The sequence below is a fragment of the Trachinotus anak genome, unplaced genomic scaffold, assembly GCF_046630095.1.
Source record: "Trachinotus anak isolate AG129_WGS33_773 ecotype Australia unplaced genomic scaffold, CSIRO_AGI_Tana_v1 ptg000017l, whole genome shotgun sequence".
In the NCBI taxonomy this organism is placed as follows: Eukaryota; Metazoa; Chordata; class Actinopteri; order Carangiformes; family Carangidae; genus Trachinotus; species Trachinotus anak.
In genome coordinates this window covers 2,127,864-2,143,087 of record NW_027273868.1, presented here as the reverse complement: position 1 = coordinate 2,143,087, position 15,224 = coordinate 2,127,864, and the positions used below count along the sequence as shown (strand labels likewise).

Genomic DNA, 15,224 nt, shown 5'->3' with positions numbered 1-15,224 from the left:
TCATCTGGGCAGCAGCAGCGTGATTTCTCTCCTCCACACGGTTCTTCTCAGAGCTTGTGTTTTGTCCTGGTTCCACATCTGATGCTCGGTCAGCTGTTTTCAGTCTCTGTCTCTTTATAGCCTCCAACGTTAATGATGACAGAGTTAATGATGACAGAGTTAATGATGACAGAGTTAATGATGACAGAGTTAATGGCTGTGGACTCACACACAGTCTGCCCCCACCCTCCTTCAAGCAGCTTTAATTCTGATAAATCATCTCAGTGTGTTTGAAACTTTCTGATTCCCTGCTGATCAAAAAAGCTTCTGTGGACATAAACAGTGTTTGGTTGCAAAGCATTTTTTCTGAGTGGGAGGGAGGTACACTCCCCATAATGCAACTAGTCTTGAAACTGAGATAACCCTGACAACATCAGTATGACATCATCAGACTTGACAGAGCTCCTACATGAGGGAGGTTCAAGATGGCAGCCGACAGGCTGTGTCACTAGAGGATGGAGAGTGGCCATTAGACCAACAGTGTTTACGTTTGGAGATAAATAACCAGCTTGTGAACAAACTAACAGACTCTGTAAAGTAAACTTCTTCTAGTTACGCTAAATGCTAACACATGCATTTAGCTTAGCATAGCTAACCGAATGTTAAAACACCTAAAAATGAAAAACGGTGCTGCCTGTTGCATCAGCCAAGATCCCAGAACCAAAGACCGTTCCCTGCAAAGAGTCCAGAGATTCAGAGGAGATGTGTAATGCTGACACTGTGAAAGGAGCTCCCCTCTGAGCAAAACATCTCCAGTAACGTGGAATCATCACCTTGGTGTGTGAGGAGCTGTGCTTGATTCAGTGAGGCTGGGGTAACAGGAGGACCTGATGCTCTGACATGATACAAGGAAACAAGCTTTGGTCAGAAAGAAGCCAGGAAAGAAAAGCATACATCAGACACATACTGACAGGTGACAAACCAAATTCTTGCAAAGGACAGAGGAACTTTTTTCAAGCTCCCACAAATCAAGTTTATGTTGTATAAATGTGAAGTGGCAGTTCTCCTGTTTAGCAGATGATGTGATGGAGAATTCAGTTTCTTACAAGAAACATTCATGTAATAGTAATGAAAACCTCCTGGCCCACATGGTTCAGCTGGAGCTTCTGTGCTCTTGAATAGATTTAATGGTGATACACTGGAGTCTGAGGCTTCAGGGGAAGGAGGCTGGAACATTCAACTTGCCTGTTCTGTTTTTGGACCTAATACGTGAAAGGAATATGAAGAGTTTGCACACTCTCTTTAAATCTGACTAGTGTTCTCATCACCATCTCAGTGTAGTTTTACATCTCCTCTCTCAGGCTTCTCTCTGGAGCTCTAGTAACAACAGGTCAGTCAGCCAATCAGAAGAGAGGATCTAAGCCTCTCTTCTGATTGGCTGTTTTCTGTGTGATCCAATAAAAATATAGCAGATTTCAGATGGTGGATGGTGGGTCCAGGTGGGCGGGGCTTGGGGTGTGCCTGAGGACAGTGATTGCTTTGTTGTGACATCACAAAGTTCCAGAAGTCCTGACGGCTGGTTTTAAGGCTCAGTTTCTGAATACAGGCTGTGTGCATTTCTCTGTGGACTGAGGCTTTGATACTGTCACAGTATTAATATAGAACCTAGACCTGCTTTATAATCACAAACACATGGACATCTACCTTTAGACTGTGGAGCTTTAATACTATGAAAAGTAGCTAAAGCTGCTGGGAAAGTCGCTAAATATTGCCAGATGTTTTTAATGTGATAATTAGCATAATCAAGACGTCATCATGTTGTATTACCATCCAGTCTAGTATCAGCTGGTCTCAGCCTAGTGTCAGCTGGTTTCAGCCTAGTGTCAGCTGGTTTCAGTCTAGTGTCAGCTGGTTTCAGTCTAGTGTCAGCTGGTTTCAGTATAGTATTAGCTGGTTTCAGTCTAGTGTCAGCTGGTTTCAGTCTAGTGTCAGCTGGTTTCAGTATAGTATTAGCTGGTTTCAATCTAGTCTCAGTTGGTTTCAGTCTAGTATCAGCTTGTTTCAGTCTAGTATCAATTGGACTCAGCTGGTCTCAGTCTAGTGTCAGCTGGTTTCAGTCCAGTATCAGCTGGTCCATTAAGATGACATGTTAACCAGCAGTCACTTCCAGCTGCTGCTAAAATCCTGATTTTATGACCACGAAGTTGTCTGACAGAATCACAAAACATATCAGTTGCAGACAAAGACTGAGCTGTGATTTCAGCTGGATTTACTGTAAGATGAAGTTAGAAGACACAGAGAATGCTGACTGAAAAACAGACTAGATACAGAGAAAGGGCAGGACCAGAGACTCTCTGCTCCGTAGCTGAGGTTTGTCCAGAAAGTTGCTAGGTTTGCTGCTAGGTGCTAAAGGGGTCTAAGAATGAAAAATGTTGTGGATCTGGAGTAATTATAATTCATATTAATGTTAGGATGGTAGACAAAACATGTGTTTCACACAGGAAGATGCTGTTTGTTTTATCCATGACTGTTCCACTACCTTAACCACATAGGTATTACGTAACCATGACGATGAAGGTCCTCTCACCTTAACAAAGTACTTATTCTAACCCAAACAATAGTTACCTCCTTAACCTAACCAAGTAGCTTTTGTGCCTAAACACAACCAAACCAAACCAAACTGGGATCATTCAACCTTAACCATGTGTTTATTATTGTAACTGTGATAAAGGTCCAGGACAGACTGCTGCAGGGCGCTGTTTCAGGAGACCCTCCTATGGGTCGTATCAGAGGGTAGGGGGTCCAACCACCTGTGTAGTCGCTCAGGTTGGAGACTTGTTGTAAAAGAGTGCAGTGTGTGTGTGTGTGTGCTGTCAGAGTGTCACTGACAAAAGCTGAAGGTGTATCCAGATTAGCATATCCTAATCACTGTCACTTTTTGTTAGTGATAGAATCTGTAAGGAGATTAATAATAAAGATATACTGAGTTTAGATCAGAGCAGGAAAATGTAATTTGTATTAATCTGAAACATTCTTAAGGATAAATGTTTAAGATTACAGAGTTTCATAGCACATATTCAAAGGATTAGGTGGTTTTTATTTATTTATTTCTTAATTTTCACAATGAAACAAAATACAAACTCCACCTAATTCATGTTAAAATTAACAATATTAGAGAACACAAGACAACTGAAGGTAATATGAAGACCTGAACGTGATAGCAGTGATACAGTGAAAACAGCAATAACAACAACAATAATATTAAAAATAAAAACAAGAAAATGTGAAGTGAGTTTCTAATGTGTCGCATTTACATAATTTCTAATCTCCCAGTAAAAAGTTCAGGTTCACACAGACAGGAGGAATTCATTTGAAAATGTTGTTTAATATAGTAAGAGCTGCTGATTGTGGTGATGTGGTTTCACTGACTCAGACTCCGTTCTCCTCATCAAGTATGTTCTGGTTACAGATATTCATTTTCAATGAAACCACCTTATACCTTACTGTGCTATGTTGCTGAGTTCTCTGAATAACTGTTCCTCTTTTTATTTACCCCATATAAACTTAAATAATGTTGATTAGATACATTTGCAGCATGAATCTGTCTCACTGAAGAACTGTAGGTTGTAGTACTCAACATGACAGGTGACGTGAATTGTTCCCCTTTAACTTGTCCTATCTTGTCAGTATCTTTAAAGAAGAAAACACTACCCTAACTCCACCCACCCCAAATGTGTCTGAGCTGACCCCTGGAGCAAATCAGGACTCAAGTTGGACTTGAGTCCTACTGCACTGGTGGATGGTATCTGCTCACAAAACAAATAAGGAAGGAGTGTCAGCAGAGGTCTGTACTGCATCAGTACTGAACTGGTCGGTTGATTCTGGTCCAGAGGGCGTAGGTTGGTGGGGGCCACAACAACTTCTTAATGCTGTCAACAGAGTGGTTCATTAACATATAAGATCTATATTTACATATAAATAACATGACACACGCTAACAGACCAGTTCAACCTGATGCATCAGTATTAACAATCTAATAATGAAAGGCTGCTGATGTTAGCTAACAACAGCAGGTTTAAATCACTGTGGCTGCTGGCTGGTTACTTCACTGCCTGTTACTGATGCTCTTGTGCAGTAAAAGCCCCTGAAGTCTACTACCTGGTTAACCTGGTTAACCTGGTTAACAGGTGAGAGCTGGTGTCAGCTGCAGACGGAGCAGGAGCTGCTGCTGCTGAGAGATGTCACTGCAGCTCATCGTCATGTGTTGTTGTTGTGCTGACACAGATCAGACCAGGCTCACACAGATTGACTCAGCTGTATGAGCCATGCTGGCCCTTCACTGTATCACACAAGTCTTCTCCCATCATGCATTTGTGGCACCGCTCTTTCTGCCACACGTCTGTACACCTGGTACAGGTACAGTGTCCTCACTGTATATAGACAGTAAAAACACATCAGGTGTCACATACACACACACACACACACACACACATACACACACACATACACACACTGGCTTTGTGTTGATTCACACACAGGTTGTATCAGTTTTCATTGCAGTGAGTCTCAGCAGGTTTTTACTTGGGAGGTTGGCAGTACGACTCCCAGCATCCTTTGGGCCAAACACTGAACCTCAAACTGCTCCAGATGGTCAGGTCAGCACCTTACATGGTAGCATGCTGCTATCAGAGTGTGTGTGTGTGTGTGTGTGTGTGTGTGTGACTGGGTGAATGAGGCAAGCTGTAAAGCAGTCTGGATAAAAACACAATGTAAATGCAGCCGTTTAAAAGGAGCAGAGTCCACAGAGGCAGCATCATTGTACGTTAACATGAATCTTTAAACTTCCTCCAGACATGTTTTAAACTCTGTAAAAATCCTCTGCTCTGATTCATATTTTGTTGAACATATTTTCATAAAAACTGGCTTCCTCTCTTCTTCCTAATTGAGACACCTGGATCAGGCCTTGGCCCCGCCCACCACCTGCTGGCTCCAGGTGTCCAGGTGAAAGAGCAGAGAGTATGAAGATGTTAGAGGAGGAAACATCAGAGAGACTCAGCCTCATGTTGGAGCCTCAGTCAGACCCAGACTCAGAGGAGGAGTCTGTTGAGACCAGAATCAGAGACTAGCAGACAGGTCAGAACGGTTAACGTAGTTAGTATCTTTTATTTGTTTATGTTGTTTGTCAGCTTGTAACTGGCAGTGGCTGACACAGTGTTAGTGGTTATGCTACTGCTAACTCTGGCTCCCTTTATTGTCCCTACAAGTTGACAGGATTGGTTCCTCAGGTTCTATGACGTATTAATCCTTAACTGTCTGAATCTGTTTTTATGAGACAGGGTGGAAACACTCAGTCACTGATTATTTCACTCATCGTATGTCTTTGATATATTAAAACATTGTGTGGATGTTAACGAGGTGAAACTTTACTGTCAGACAAACATCAGATCCATGATGATACAATGAAAACAGGATTAATGTTCAGGTCTCTCCAGATGCTGGATTGGGTTCAGGTCAGGGCTCTGGTCTGTCCACTCGAGGACATTCAGAGTTGTCTCTGAGTATCTCCTGTGTTGTCTTGGCTGTGTGAACCTTCAGTCCATTCTGAGGTCCTGGGCTCTGGACCAGGTCTTCATTAACGATCTCTGTATTTAAACTCTCGCTCACATCTACTAAAACACTGGGAAAAATCTTCCAGTCAGTGTTATTTTGATAAATTCACCACATCTTCAGATTCTAACAGTCAATTTTTCCCCAACTAGTCTCAAAATGTAATTGGTCCTGGTTTTGGTTTGGCTCAGGGACACTGGGTGAACCAGCAGAGCTGTGAATGGTTTGTGGTGTTGACTCAGTGTAACTTGCTCTCTCTGGTGGTCTAGTGGTCTTACATCAGAGCAGGACTCTCATCCTCCACTCTCTGTACCTGTAAAAGTGTTTGTTCAGTTAAATGTTTCCAGCAGGTTCAGGTGAATTTATTCCTCTGGAGTATTTCTTTGCTCGTATGTGTGATCACAGCAGCAGGTTTCCTGTAGAGGGTACAGGTGTATGATGAGACAGTGAGCCAATCAGGAGCCACAATAAATCATCTGATCAGTATCAACAGGATGTAACAGAGGCTGTGTCTTCATCATCATCATCACCTCATGCTGTTTACTGTGAGATCTCTGTCCCTGATTTCTGTGGAGCTACAGTCTGGTGCACTGTGTGTGTGTGTGCATGTATGCGTGTGTGCACATTGTTGGTGTGTTAACAGCACACAGGCCTCAGGCCTCAGGAAGCATTGTTTCCTTGTTTCATTGTTTCATATTTACTCTGCAGTGTTAATGGCTAAACTCTCTCTGAGCATGTGCAGATGATGGAGCAGCAGTTCTTCACCATGCTAACAGGGTTTCCTATTTGTTCTTCATGTGATGACAGATGCTGACTGTTGTATGACTCAGGGGGGCAGGGCCATGGTGACCTCTGTATCAGGAGAGCGGTGTTCGATTCCCATGTAAAAGTAGCAGTTTATGTTGTTTCTATTATCCATGACTGTTCGTTGTCATTATTTTAAAGGTTCCTTTGTTTGGCCACACCTCATTGCTGTGTACTGTACTGTGTCAGCTCACCTGTGGGCGGAGCCTGTATGTTTATAAATGTGAGGAGGGCCAACAGTTTAAAAGGAGGGACTAACATGCACTAACATGCACACGCTACCAGACTGGCTATCAAAACAAAGAGAACCTCAGATTACATCACACACAGAGGGGATGTAGCCTCATTCTCTGCTCAGGACTCCATGACTCCATTATATCTTTACATAGAATATAGTTGCTTGCTGCGATCTGGTTTGCAGGACCTTTAATGTTCTGTTGGTTTGATCTGTGTATCCAGATCTTGAAGTGAACCTTGAGCAGGATGTTAATCCCCAACATGTTTGTACAAGAAACTGTGTAAGATGGTTCAAACAAAAGTGAACAACTCAAACATCTACATCTACTAAGCTAATTGTTATTAAAGGTCCATCCAGTCTAAAGGCAGATGTCCACGTGTTTGTGATTATAAAGCAGGTCTAGGTTCTATATTAATACTGTGAAAGTATCAAAGCCTCAGTCCACAGAGAAATGCACACAGCCTGTATTCAGACACTGAGCCTTAAAACCAGCCGTCAGGACTTCTGGAACTTTGTGATGTCACAACAAAGCAATCATTGCCCTCAGCCATGCACCAAGCCACCTGGATCCACCATCTAGCCTTGCAGGATTTGGTTTCTCTGAGTGTTTACCTGAAATCTGCTATACTTTTATTGGATCACTCAGAAAACAGTCAGCCAATCAGAGAGGAGGCTCAGATCCTCTCTTCTGATTGTTCAAACTGTTAAAATATGGATCTTTAAGTGACATGGACTCTGAAGACAGTTTGGGTCAAGGACTCAGATATTGTTGGTCCTGTAGATTATGAACCGGGTCTTCCCAGCGGTTGTGTAAATGATGGGGCTCAGATGGAGCTGAGTGATTCACGCTGCTCTGTTTCACATGTGCGGGTCCTCTGCAGTGAAGCCTCACTGTGTGTATTAGGACTGTGTTGGAGGGAAAGTGTTGCTGTGGTCATCTTTAGCCCCAGGCTCTCTGCAGTAAACAGAGATAGTACTCCTCTCTTCAACACTGTGTTTTTAGTCCAGTGAGAGCTGTCAGCTGATGTGACTCAGCAGGGGGGGCTCTGCTGTACAGACTGGGAGCGTTTCATCACAGAAATACAGCTTTGACCAGGGAGTTCCCATACGTGAATATACAGTGTGATACATGTGTGTGAATGTTGACTTTAAACCATGGGTGCATATGTACAATACGTTATGACACAGAGAATGTTATATATGCTCTAACAGAGGACGTTATTACATCTGATGTGGATGAATGAACAAGTTTCTGTCATGGGCAGTCTGTTGAACAGTGTTGTACAGTGTGGTACAGTGTTGTACAGTGTTGTATAGTGTTGTACAGTGTTGTACAGTGTGGTACAGTGTGGTACAGTGTTGTACAGTGCTGAACAGTGCTGAACAGTGATGTACAGTGTGGTACAGTGTGGTACAGTGTTGTACAGTGTGGTACAGTGTTGTACAGTGTTGTACAGTGTTGTATAGTGTTGTACAGTGTTGTACAGTGTGGTACAGTGTTGTACAGTGTGGTACAGTGTGGTACAGTGTGGTACAGTGTTGTACAGTGTTGTACAGTGTGGTACAGTGTTGTACAGTGTTGTATAGTGTTGTACAGTGTGGTACAGTGTGGTACAGTGTTGTACAGTGTGGTACAGTGTTGTACAGTGTTGTACAGTGTGGTACAGTGTTGTACAGTGTTGTACAGTGTTGTACAGTGTGGTACAGTGTTGTACAGTGTTGTATAGTGTTGTACAGTGTTGTACAGTGTGGTACAGTGTTGTACAGTGTGGTACAGTGTTGTACAGTGTTGTACAGTGCTGAACAGTGCTGAACAGTGTTGTACAGTGTTGTACAGTGTGGTACAGTGTTGTACAGTGTTGTACAGTGTTGTACAGTGTGGTACAGTGTTGTACAGTGTTGTATAGTGTTGTACAGTGTTGTACAGTGTGGTACAGTGTTGTACAGTGTGGTACAGTGTTGTACAGTGTTGTACAGTGCTGAACAGTGCTGAACAGTGTTGTACAGTGTTGTACAGTGTGGTACAGTGTTGTACAGTGTTGTATAGTGTTGTACAGTGTTGTACAGTGTGGTACAGTGTTGTACAGTGTTGTATAGTGTTGTACAGTGTTGTACAGTGTTGTACAGTGTCAGGGACAGACTGAGGCCTCAGTGTGTTATTTGCGTTCATTATTGTTAGTGTGACGTTGTTGTTGTTGGGACGTCTGCTCAGTGATCCTCCATGATGATTATTAATGACAAAAGTTAATGGACACTTACTTCACTTAGGTTTTTGCACTTTGACATCTGATTTTCAGGCTGTTGGGAAATGAATGGAAACTGGATCAGTGGAGAAATACATTAGGTTCTTTTTAAAACAAAACAGCTTGGTTAGCAGACTGTGGGGGTGGGGGTAGGATTTAGTACAATAGAATTTCAGTAAACAGTATAATAGGGGCATTAACCATCAAAGTGAAACTGCAGTCAGTGGATATGAACAGGGTTCAGAGAGTGGAGGTGGTTTATAATCAGGCCACTGCAGGTCAGCAGGTGTCATTTAAAATCTGTTTTCTTTTTTTATCTTAACTTCTATGTCACATTTTTATAATCATTGTTATATGATTTACACATGAAGTGAAGTTAATGTAGGCTGCTGCCTTTACAGGACAGATAGTCCAGGTGTGTGGTGAGGGTTTTATTTGGACGTCCTGTTATTGATCAGAGGCAGGATCGCCATAGCCTCATGGATAGATAGATAGATAGATAGATAGATAGATAGATAGATAGATAGATAGATAGATAGACTGATGGATGGATGTATGACTTTATCAATCCCCAGAGGGAAATTATACTGTCATAGAAGCTGAATTAAAATACAATAAAATCCGAAAAAAAAACAAAGACAAAAATATTCAGAAAGTCCTCATGTATACAATGGAAATGAGAAAGTAGATAAATAAAAACTAATAAGTATATGTATATGGACCAATGTGTAAGAGTGTTCAGGTGGGGAATGATAGAGATGCATCATAGTCTGACTGCACCAGGCAGGACCGACTTAATGTCCCTTACGCAGCAGGGTTGTTGAGTCCGTTGCTGAATGTGCTGTTAAGTTTGTCTGGAGTTTTCAGGAGGGGGTGGGCAAGGGGAGAGGGTGGGGTGGGGTGTCACATTGTCCTGTCATAACAGACAGAGGTAAATACAGGTTGCACTGTAGTTGTACATTGTTAGTTTACAGTAAACTCATTGTATTGTAGCGTGGTCAGTGACATTACTGTGCACATACTCCTCGTGTTCTCTGACAGGTCAGTCCATCAGCGCTCTGAGTGTTTGTGAGTGCTTGCTCTAGTTGACAACACTATTATGTAATGGATGAACCTCACTGATGCTGCAGCGGAGGCAGAGCCAGTCTCCATCTGCTTAGGGACCGACAACAAATTCTTGACAGTGATGAAACGTGAAACGCTGCCAGATGTGCTCGTACTGAAACACGCCCTTGATAACTCATAGATGGTACATATATGTATAAGCAGTCGTGCGTGTAACTGGACGTAGCAGGTGTGAATGGCGCAGCTGGTCGTGTCAGTAGAGCGGGACAAAGAGATGCTGTGGTGTGTGAAGCCCAATAGTCAGCACGTTACATAACTGAGCCGCCCTCCTGCTGCTGATACAGTGAGATCATACAGGCTGATGAGGCCATGGCTGCCATTTACACTGTGGTGTCCAGCTCTGTTCAACACACACCACAAAGAGCAGCAGCCTATTCACACAGCCTGCTGAGTGTGGTGACATGTCACCTGAGCTGGGGTCAGTCACATCACAAACATCTGAACAGATTAAACCACACTGTTTATATCCTCTTCTCTGTCAGAGTGAAAGCTCAAAATATTAGTTTGCTCAGTCTTTGCTCAAGAGCTGCTTACAAGCTTTTTTCAAGTGCCTGTCACAGTTTTCTCAGTCGTCATGGAGATGGTGTAACTGTCATCATGTGACCAGTGGAATGTGTGGAGAAAAAAAAGAATTAAATATTTTATTTGTGTTATTTCTTTATGTATGTGCAGTGTCCTGTTGTCATCTACAGTGGTGTGTCTCCTGTGATTCCTGTTTCACTGTGTGTGTGTGTGTGCAGGTCATCAGTGTTTGACTATGGATCTTCTCTCTCCCCAGGTTCCCAATGTTGAACATGTCCACCCCCAGCGAGCTGAAGTCTCCCTGTGTGACTCGTAACGGTATGGTCAAGTTGCCCCCCAGCCAGCCCAACGGTCTGGGCAGTGCGAGCATCACCAAGGGGACACCCGCTGCCAAGAACCGCCTGTGCCAGTCCTCCTCGGTACCCTCCATCCTGCCCCCTCCGCCCTCCTCCCTCCCCTACCACCACCACCACCACCTGGACGGCCCCGGCATGCCCCACTCTGCAGCCTCTCTCCTGGGCTCCGACCTGGAGCCTGGAAAGCCTCTGGTGGGCTTGAAGCCATCCCTTCGCCAGCTACCCCCCCTCACCCTACCCAAACCCCTGCTGCTGGAGCGCCAGCTGGTCCTGGATGAGAAGCTGCTCAACCGACTGCTCTGGTACTTCACCACAGGTGAAAAGTGTGTGCTGGCACAGGTGTGCAAGACGTGGCGCAAGGTGCTATACCAGCCCAAGTTCTGGGAGGGTGTGACCCCCATCTTGCATGCGAAGGAGCTATACACCCTGCTGCCCAATGGGGAGAAGGAGTTTGTGAGTCTACAGGCCTTCGCCTTGCGTGGCTTCCAGTCCTTCTGCTTAGTGGGTGTGTCAGACCTGGACATTTGTGAGTTCATCGACAACTACCCTCTGTCCAAGAAGGGCGTCCGCTCCGTCAGCCTCAAGAGATCCACCATCACAGACGCTGGCCTGGAGGTGAGTCAGGACGTCTGGAGAGGACTGAGCTCATTGGATGATGAGTAGTTCAGAGTCCCTGGGAGATTAGAGAATTCACAGCTATACTCAGAGTTGTTCAAGCTCTCCTGCTGTCTCAGCATCAGAGTAGAGGAGGTGGTCAGCAGCTGTGAGCAGACACCAACATCTCTACGGGTTTTGTATCATGTTTCATCTGATGGATGCTGCTCTCTGATTGGCTTCGTGTTTTCAACCAGTACAACAGCAGACATGTCAGAGTCTCTGTTACTGTTATACTGTGAAGATACTGTCAGGGGAATTCAACACTTCCTGCATAGAAGTTTCACATTAAAAGCATTCCAGCCACTCAAAATCTCTTTGCCTTTAATTTGAAACACGGACAGGAAGTGTTGAGATTTGTTAACACTAAGGAGAAGTGATTGGCAATCATTAGAGAAGAAGACAATAGTGGTGAATTTGCCATCTGCACCATGAAGGTCAGGATCCCCAGTGTTTTTACAATGGTCTGTATTTGACTGGATGATTTAAGGTGGAGACCACACGGAGGCCCTGCAGTTAAATCAGTCAGTCAGTTTATAGTTTGTATAGAGGTGATATGTTTGTATATCAGCCTGGCGGTTGTGTTATGGTAACACAGTGTGTTAGACACTGTGTTGTCGTTGCTCCGTCAGTAGCTGAGCTGCAGTTTAAAGTTTAGGAGGTCTTTGTCTGGGTCCGACTCACATGATCACTTTATCCCACTGAACCTGCACCTGTGGTTTAGTGTGAACCAGCTGCTGTGCCTGATTCAGCCCGTACAGTTGTCATGAAGGAGGAAATTAGCTCTATAGACCAAAACTGTTGACTCACTGTTGGAGCCAGACTCTAGTGGTCATTAGAGAAACTGCAGCTTTTAGCTCTTCGCTGTTGATGCTTCATGTTTCAGACCTGGGGGTTGATGGTTGAAGCAGACCTGGTTTAACTGAGGCTCAGTATGAGGACAGATTTGTAGCTCAGGTCATTTTATTATTTTCTTTTGAAGACAACAGTAAAACCAAGGGTCAGACTTATACAATTGTGTAATTACAGTTAATAGAGTTCTGCAGGAGTGAGTCCTAAAACCAGAAATAAGTCATATCTTATCACTTCCTGTCCCTTGGTCAGATCTCATTTTCAGGTTTGATTCTCTGACATAAAATCCATCAGTAAATCCCTCAGTCCTGATTTCTTGAATCTTTTCCATCTGTTAAAATGGCCGGTTGCTAAATGAGATGACAGGACGTTAAACGTCATCAGTCCAACATGGAAACCGACCTCCTCACCAGTCCACCTTTACAGCCTCGCTGTGTTTCTACAAACTGTCACTAACTCTGTCAGAGAAAAGGCTTCTGTAGAAGAGCTCAGAGCTAAATCTAACTACAGGTTGAAGTTGAGTGGTGGTGACGGTGAAGTCATGTGACCGTGGTGTAGTTGGTTTATAGCCTAACATGAGCTTTTTACTGCTGCTGATTGCATTTAGGCTTCAGACATCATAAAGTGGTGTCATTAGTGAAGATTATCAGGATCAGAAACTGTTGCTGATATTCTCCAATCATCCAAAACACAACGGAGAAATCCTATTGGGTGTTAGTGGAGGGAACCAGGTGATGATGACATCAGGGTTGGATTACAGAAATACAAATTTACAGGCGATTTCCACCTCAGTAAAATCAGACGTCTGCCTTAGGAAGCAGAGTTAAGCAAAGTTCTATTTGTTCCACACCATGTGAGGAACAAATAGATGAGGACTGAAGTCTCTGAAATCTCTTCCCACTGAGTCTTTATATTATACACAGAGGCTGGATTCAATCATGATCACTCCAGTTTCATTGTGAGATAAGTTTGATCATGTATAGATTATTGATAGATATAGATCTGCAGTAGACAGAGGGGAAACAGATGTGCTGTGACAGGGACCAGTTTCTCCTGGATGTGATTCATTGGTGACAGACAGAGCTGAGACCCTCAGTGATCCTGCTCACAGCTTCACCCCCGCCGACTCAGTCTACAACAGATCACAGTGACACCACTCACACTGATGACAGTGGTCATTCCATTGCCCCAGTGCATGCTGGTCCACCATCATCCCGACCTCCTCCCACTGCTCTGTATGATGATGAGGTTCCCTGTCAGACCTGGTTTAGGAGCTGAGCCTGGGCTCATGTTTACGCAGCAGTCGGATCTAGATTCATGTGAAACCCCTTGTGCGGCTCCTCTCTGAGACTCTCAGGCCTCACGGTGTCAGGCTCCATTGGCAGGAACAAGGAGGCGTGAAGCTCATAATGCAGAGTGTTTCTCAGATGGCTCTTCATACCTGCTAGGCTACGCTGCTATTCTGGGATGAGTGGATGGTTGCCATGGAGAAAGATGGAATTGTTGGCTGCAGGATCTAAATATGGGCTTTCCTGTTATGGGGTGCTGATTTGTGTATTACCATATTATCTTGTGTAGATCTACAGCACAGTCATGTAGATCAGCTGTCATCAGGTTATTATGACCTGTCAGTTTTTATCCCAGCTCTCTTCATGTCAGCTGAGACAAACAGGAGCCAGGGCAGGTCATGTGACAGGCTGAGGTGTGGTCACCTGATTGACAGAGAGAAGCATGTGATATTTTACTGTTTGTTGATAATTAATCTGCAGACACTTTTTAACGTACAAATCATACAACTTGGAGGAGACACTTGTTTTTTTCATATCTGTTCCAGACAACATGAGATCATTTTTCTCCAATGTTCATAATAAAATTCCTGATACATTAAAATGTGAAGCACTTTGTAAAGTACCACACTCATCCTGCCCATAACTGAACTCTCCTATAACTGTAGCGTGTGTCAAACAAACACTGCAGCTGAAGTGTACATGGTCACATCAAATAACACAAAGTCTACTACAAATGAAAACACAATTAGAAACAACTGTAAAATAAAAACTATGAAAGAAGTAAAAGTAAAAAAAGAAAAGGAGGTGACTGGAGGTGTGGCTTTGTTCGTAGTAATGGACCTGTCTATAATCTGGCTGTGATTGTCTCCATGGTACTGACCTTTCTTACCCCATCGTCATGGTGGGGGCTGCAGCTTCAGCCACTGTGATCACTCTATTTTCTATGAAGATCAAACTTCTCAATAAATCAATCAGATCTGTATCTGTCATATGTCATATTATCAGCTGATATACCCAGTCTGAAACCTGTTGGATCAGAAATCTGGTTGATCTCTTTTTTAATACTCCTTCAGACGACACCCCCCCCCCCCAACCCAGTTCATATGTGTTGCTGTATGTGGACATGATGAAATCAGTTTTAAAATACAGCCCACTCTTTTAACCTTTATAGTGTCATTGTCAAACTTATTGATGCACATTAATATAGATAAAGGTTTGTGCAGAGAGTGAGACTGAACACAGCTCCTCTGGAGTAAACCAGCAACTCCTGATAAAACTGAAACTGTCTCTAAAACACCAGCAGCATAAGTGGATCAGGAACGAGTCTAGACAAGGACTGAAAGAAGAGCAGCTCAGCTGACCTGATACAAGATGTGATGTTAAAGTACAGAGTACTTACTGTTCACTGACAGAGCAACTGTTCAGGACTGAACCAGTGTTAACAACAGGTGAGGTACTCACTAAAACTGTATGGAACAGGTGTAAATACATTTATAGGTTTGCAAATTAATGTTAACGATTCATCAGGCTACAAATCAAATGAACAGGAGGAAGG

The 15,224-nt window shown here is 43.5% G+C and overlaps 1 protein-coding gene across 2 annotated transcripts in view; it reads left to right on the top strand.

The window, feature by feature from the left end:
• fbxl16 (F-box and leucine-rich repeat protein 16) overlaps nucleotides 1-15,224 on the top strand; it is a 33,884-nt gene that overhangs the window by 787 nt on the left and 17,873 nt on the right. Inside the window, exons 2-3 of one of the 2 annotated variants that reach the window (XM_071501494.1) lie at nucleotides 4,927-5,112; nucleotides 10,775-11,489. In XM_071501494.1, the coding sequence (XP_071357595.1) occupies nucleotides 10,782-11,489 (708 nt within the window). In that variant the 5' untranslated portion in view covers nucleotides 4,927-5,112; nucleotides 10,775-10,781. The remainder of the gene's footprint in view (nucleotides 1-4,926; nucleotides 5,113-10,774; nucleotides 11,490-15,224) is intronic. The other variant, XM_071501493.1, reaches the window with a different exon arrangement.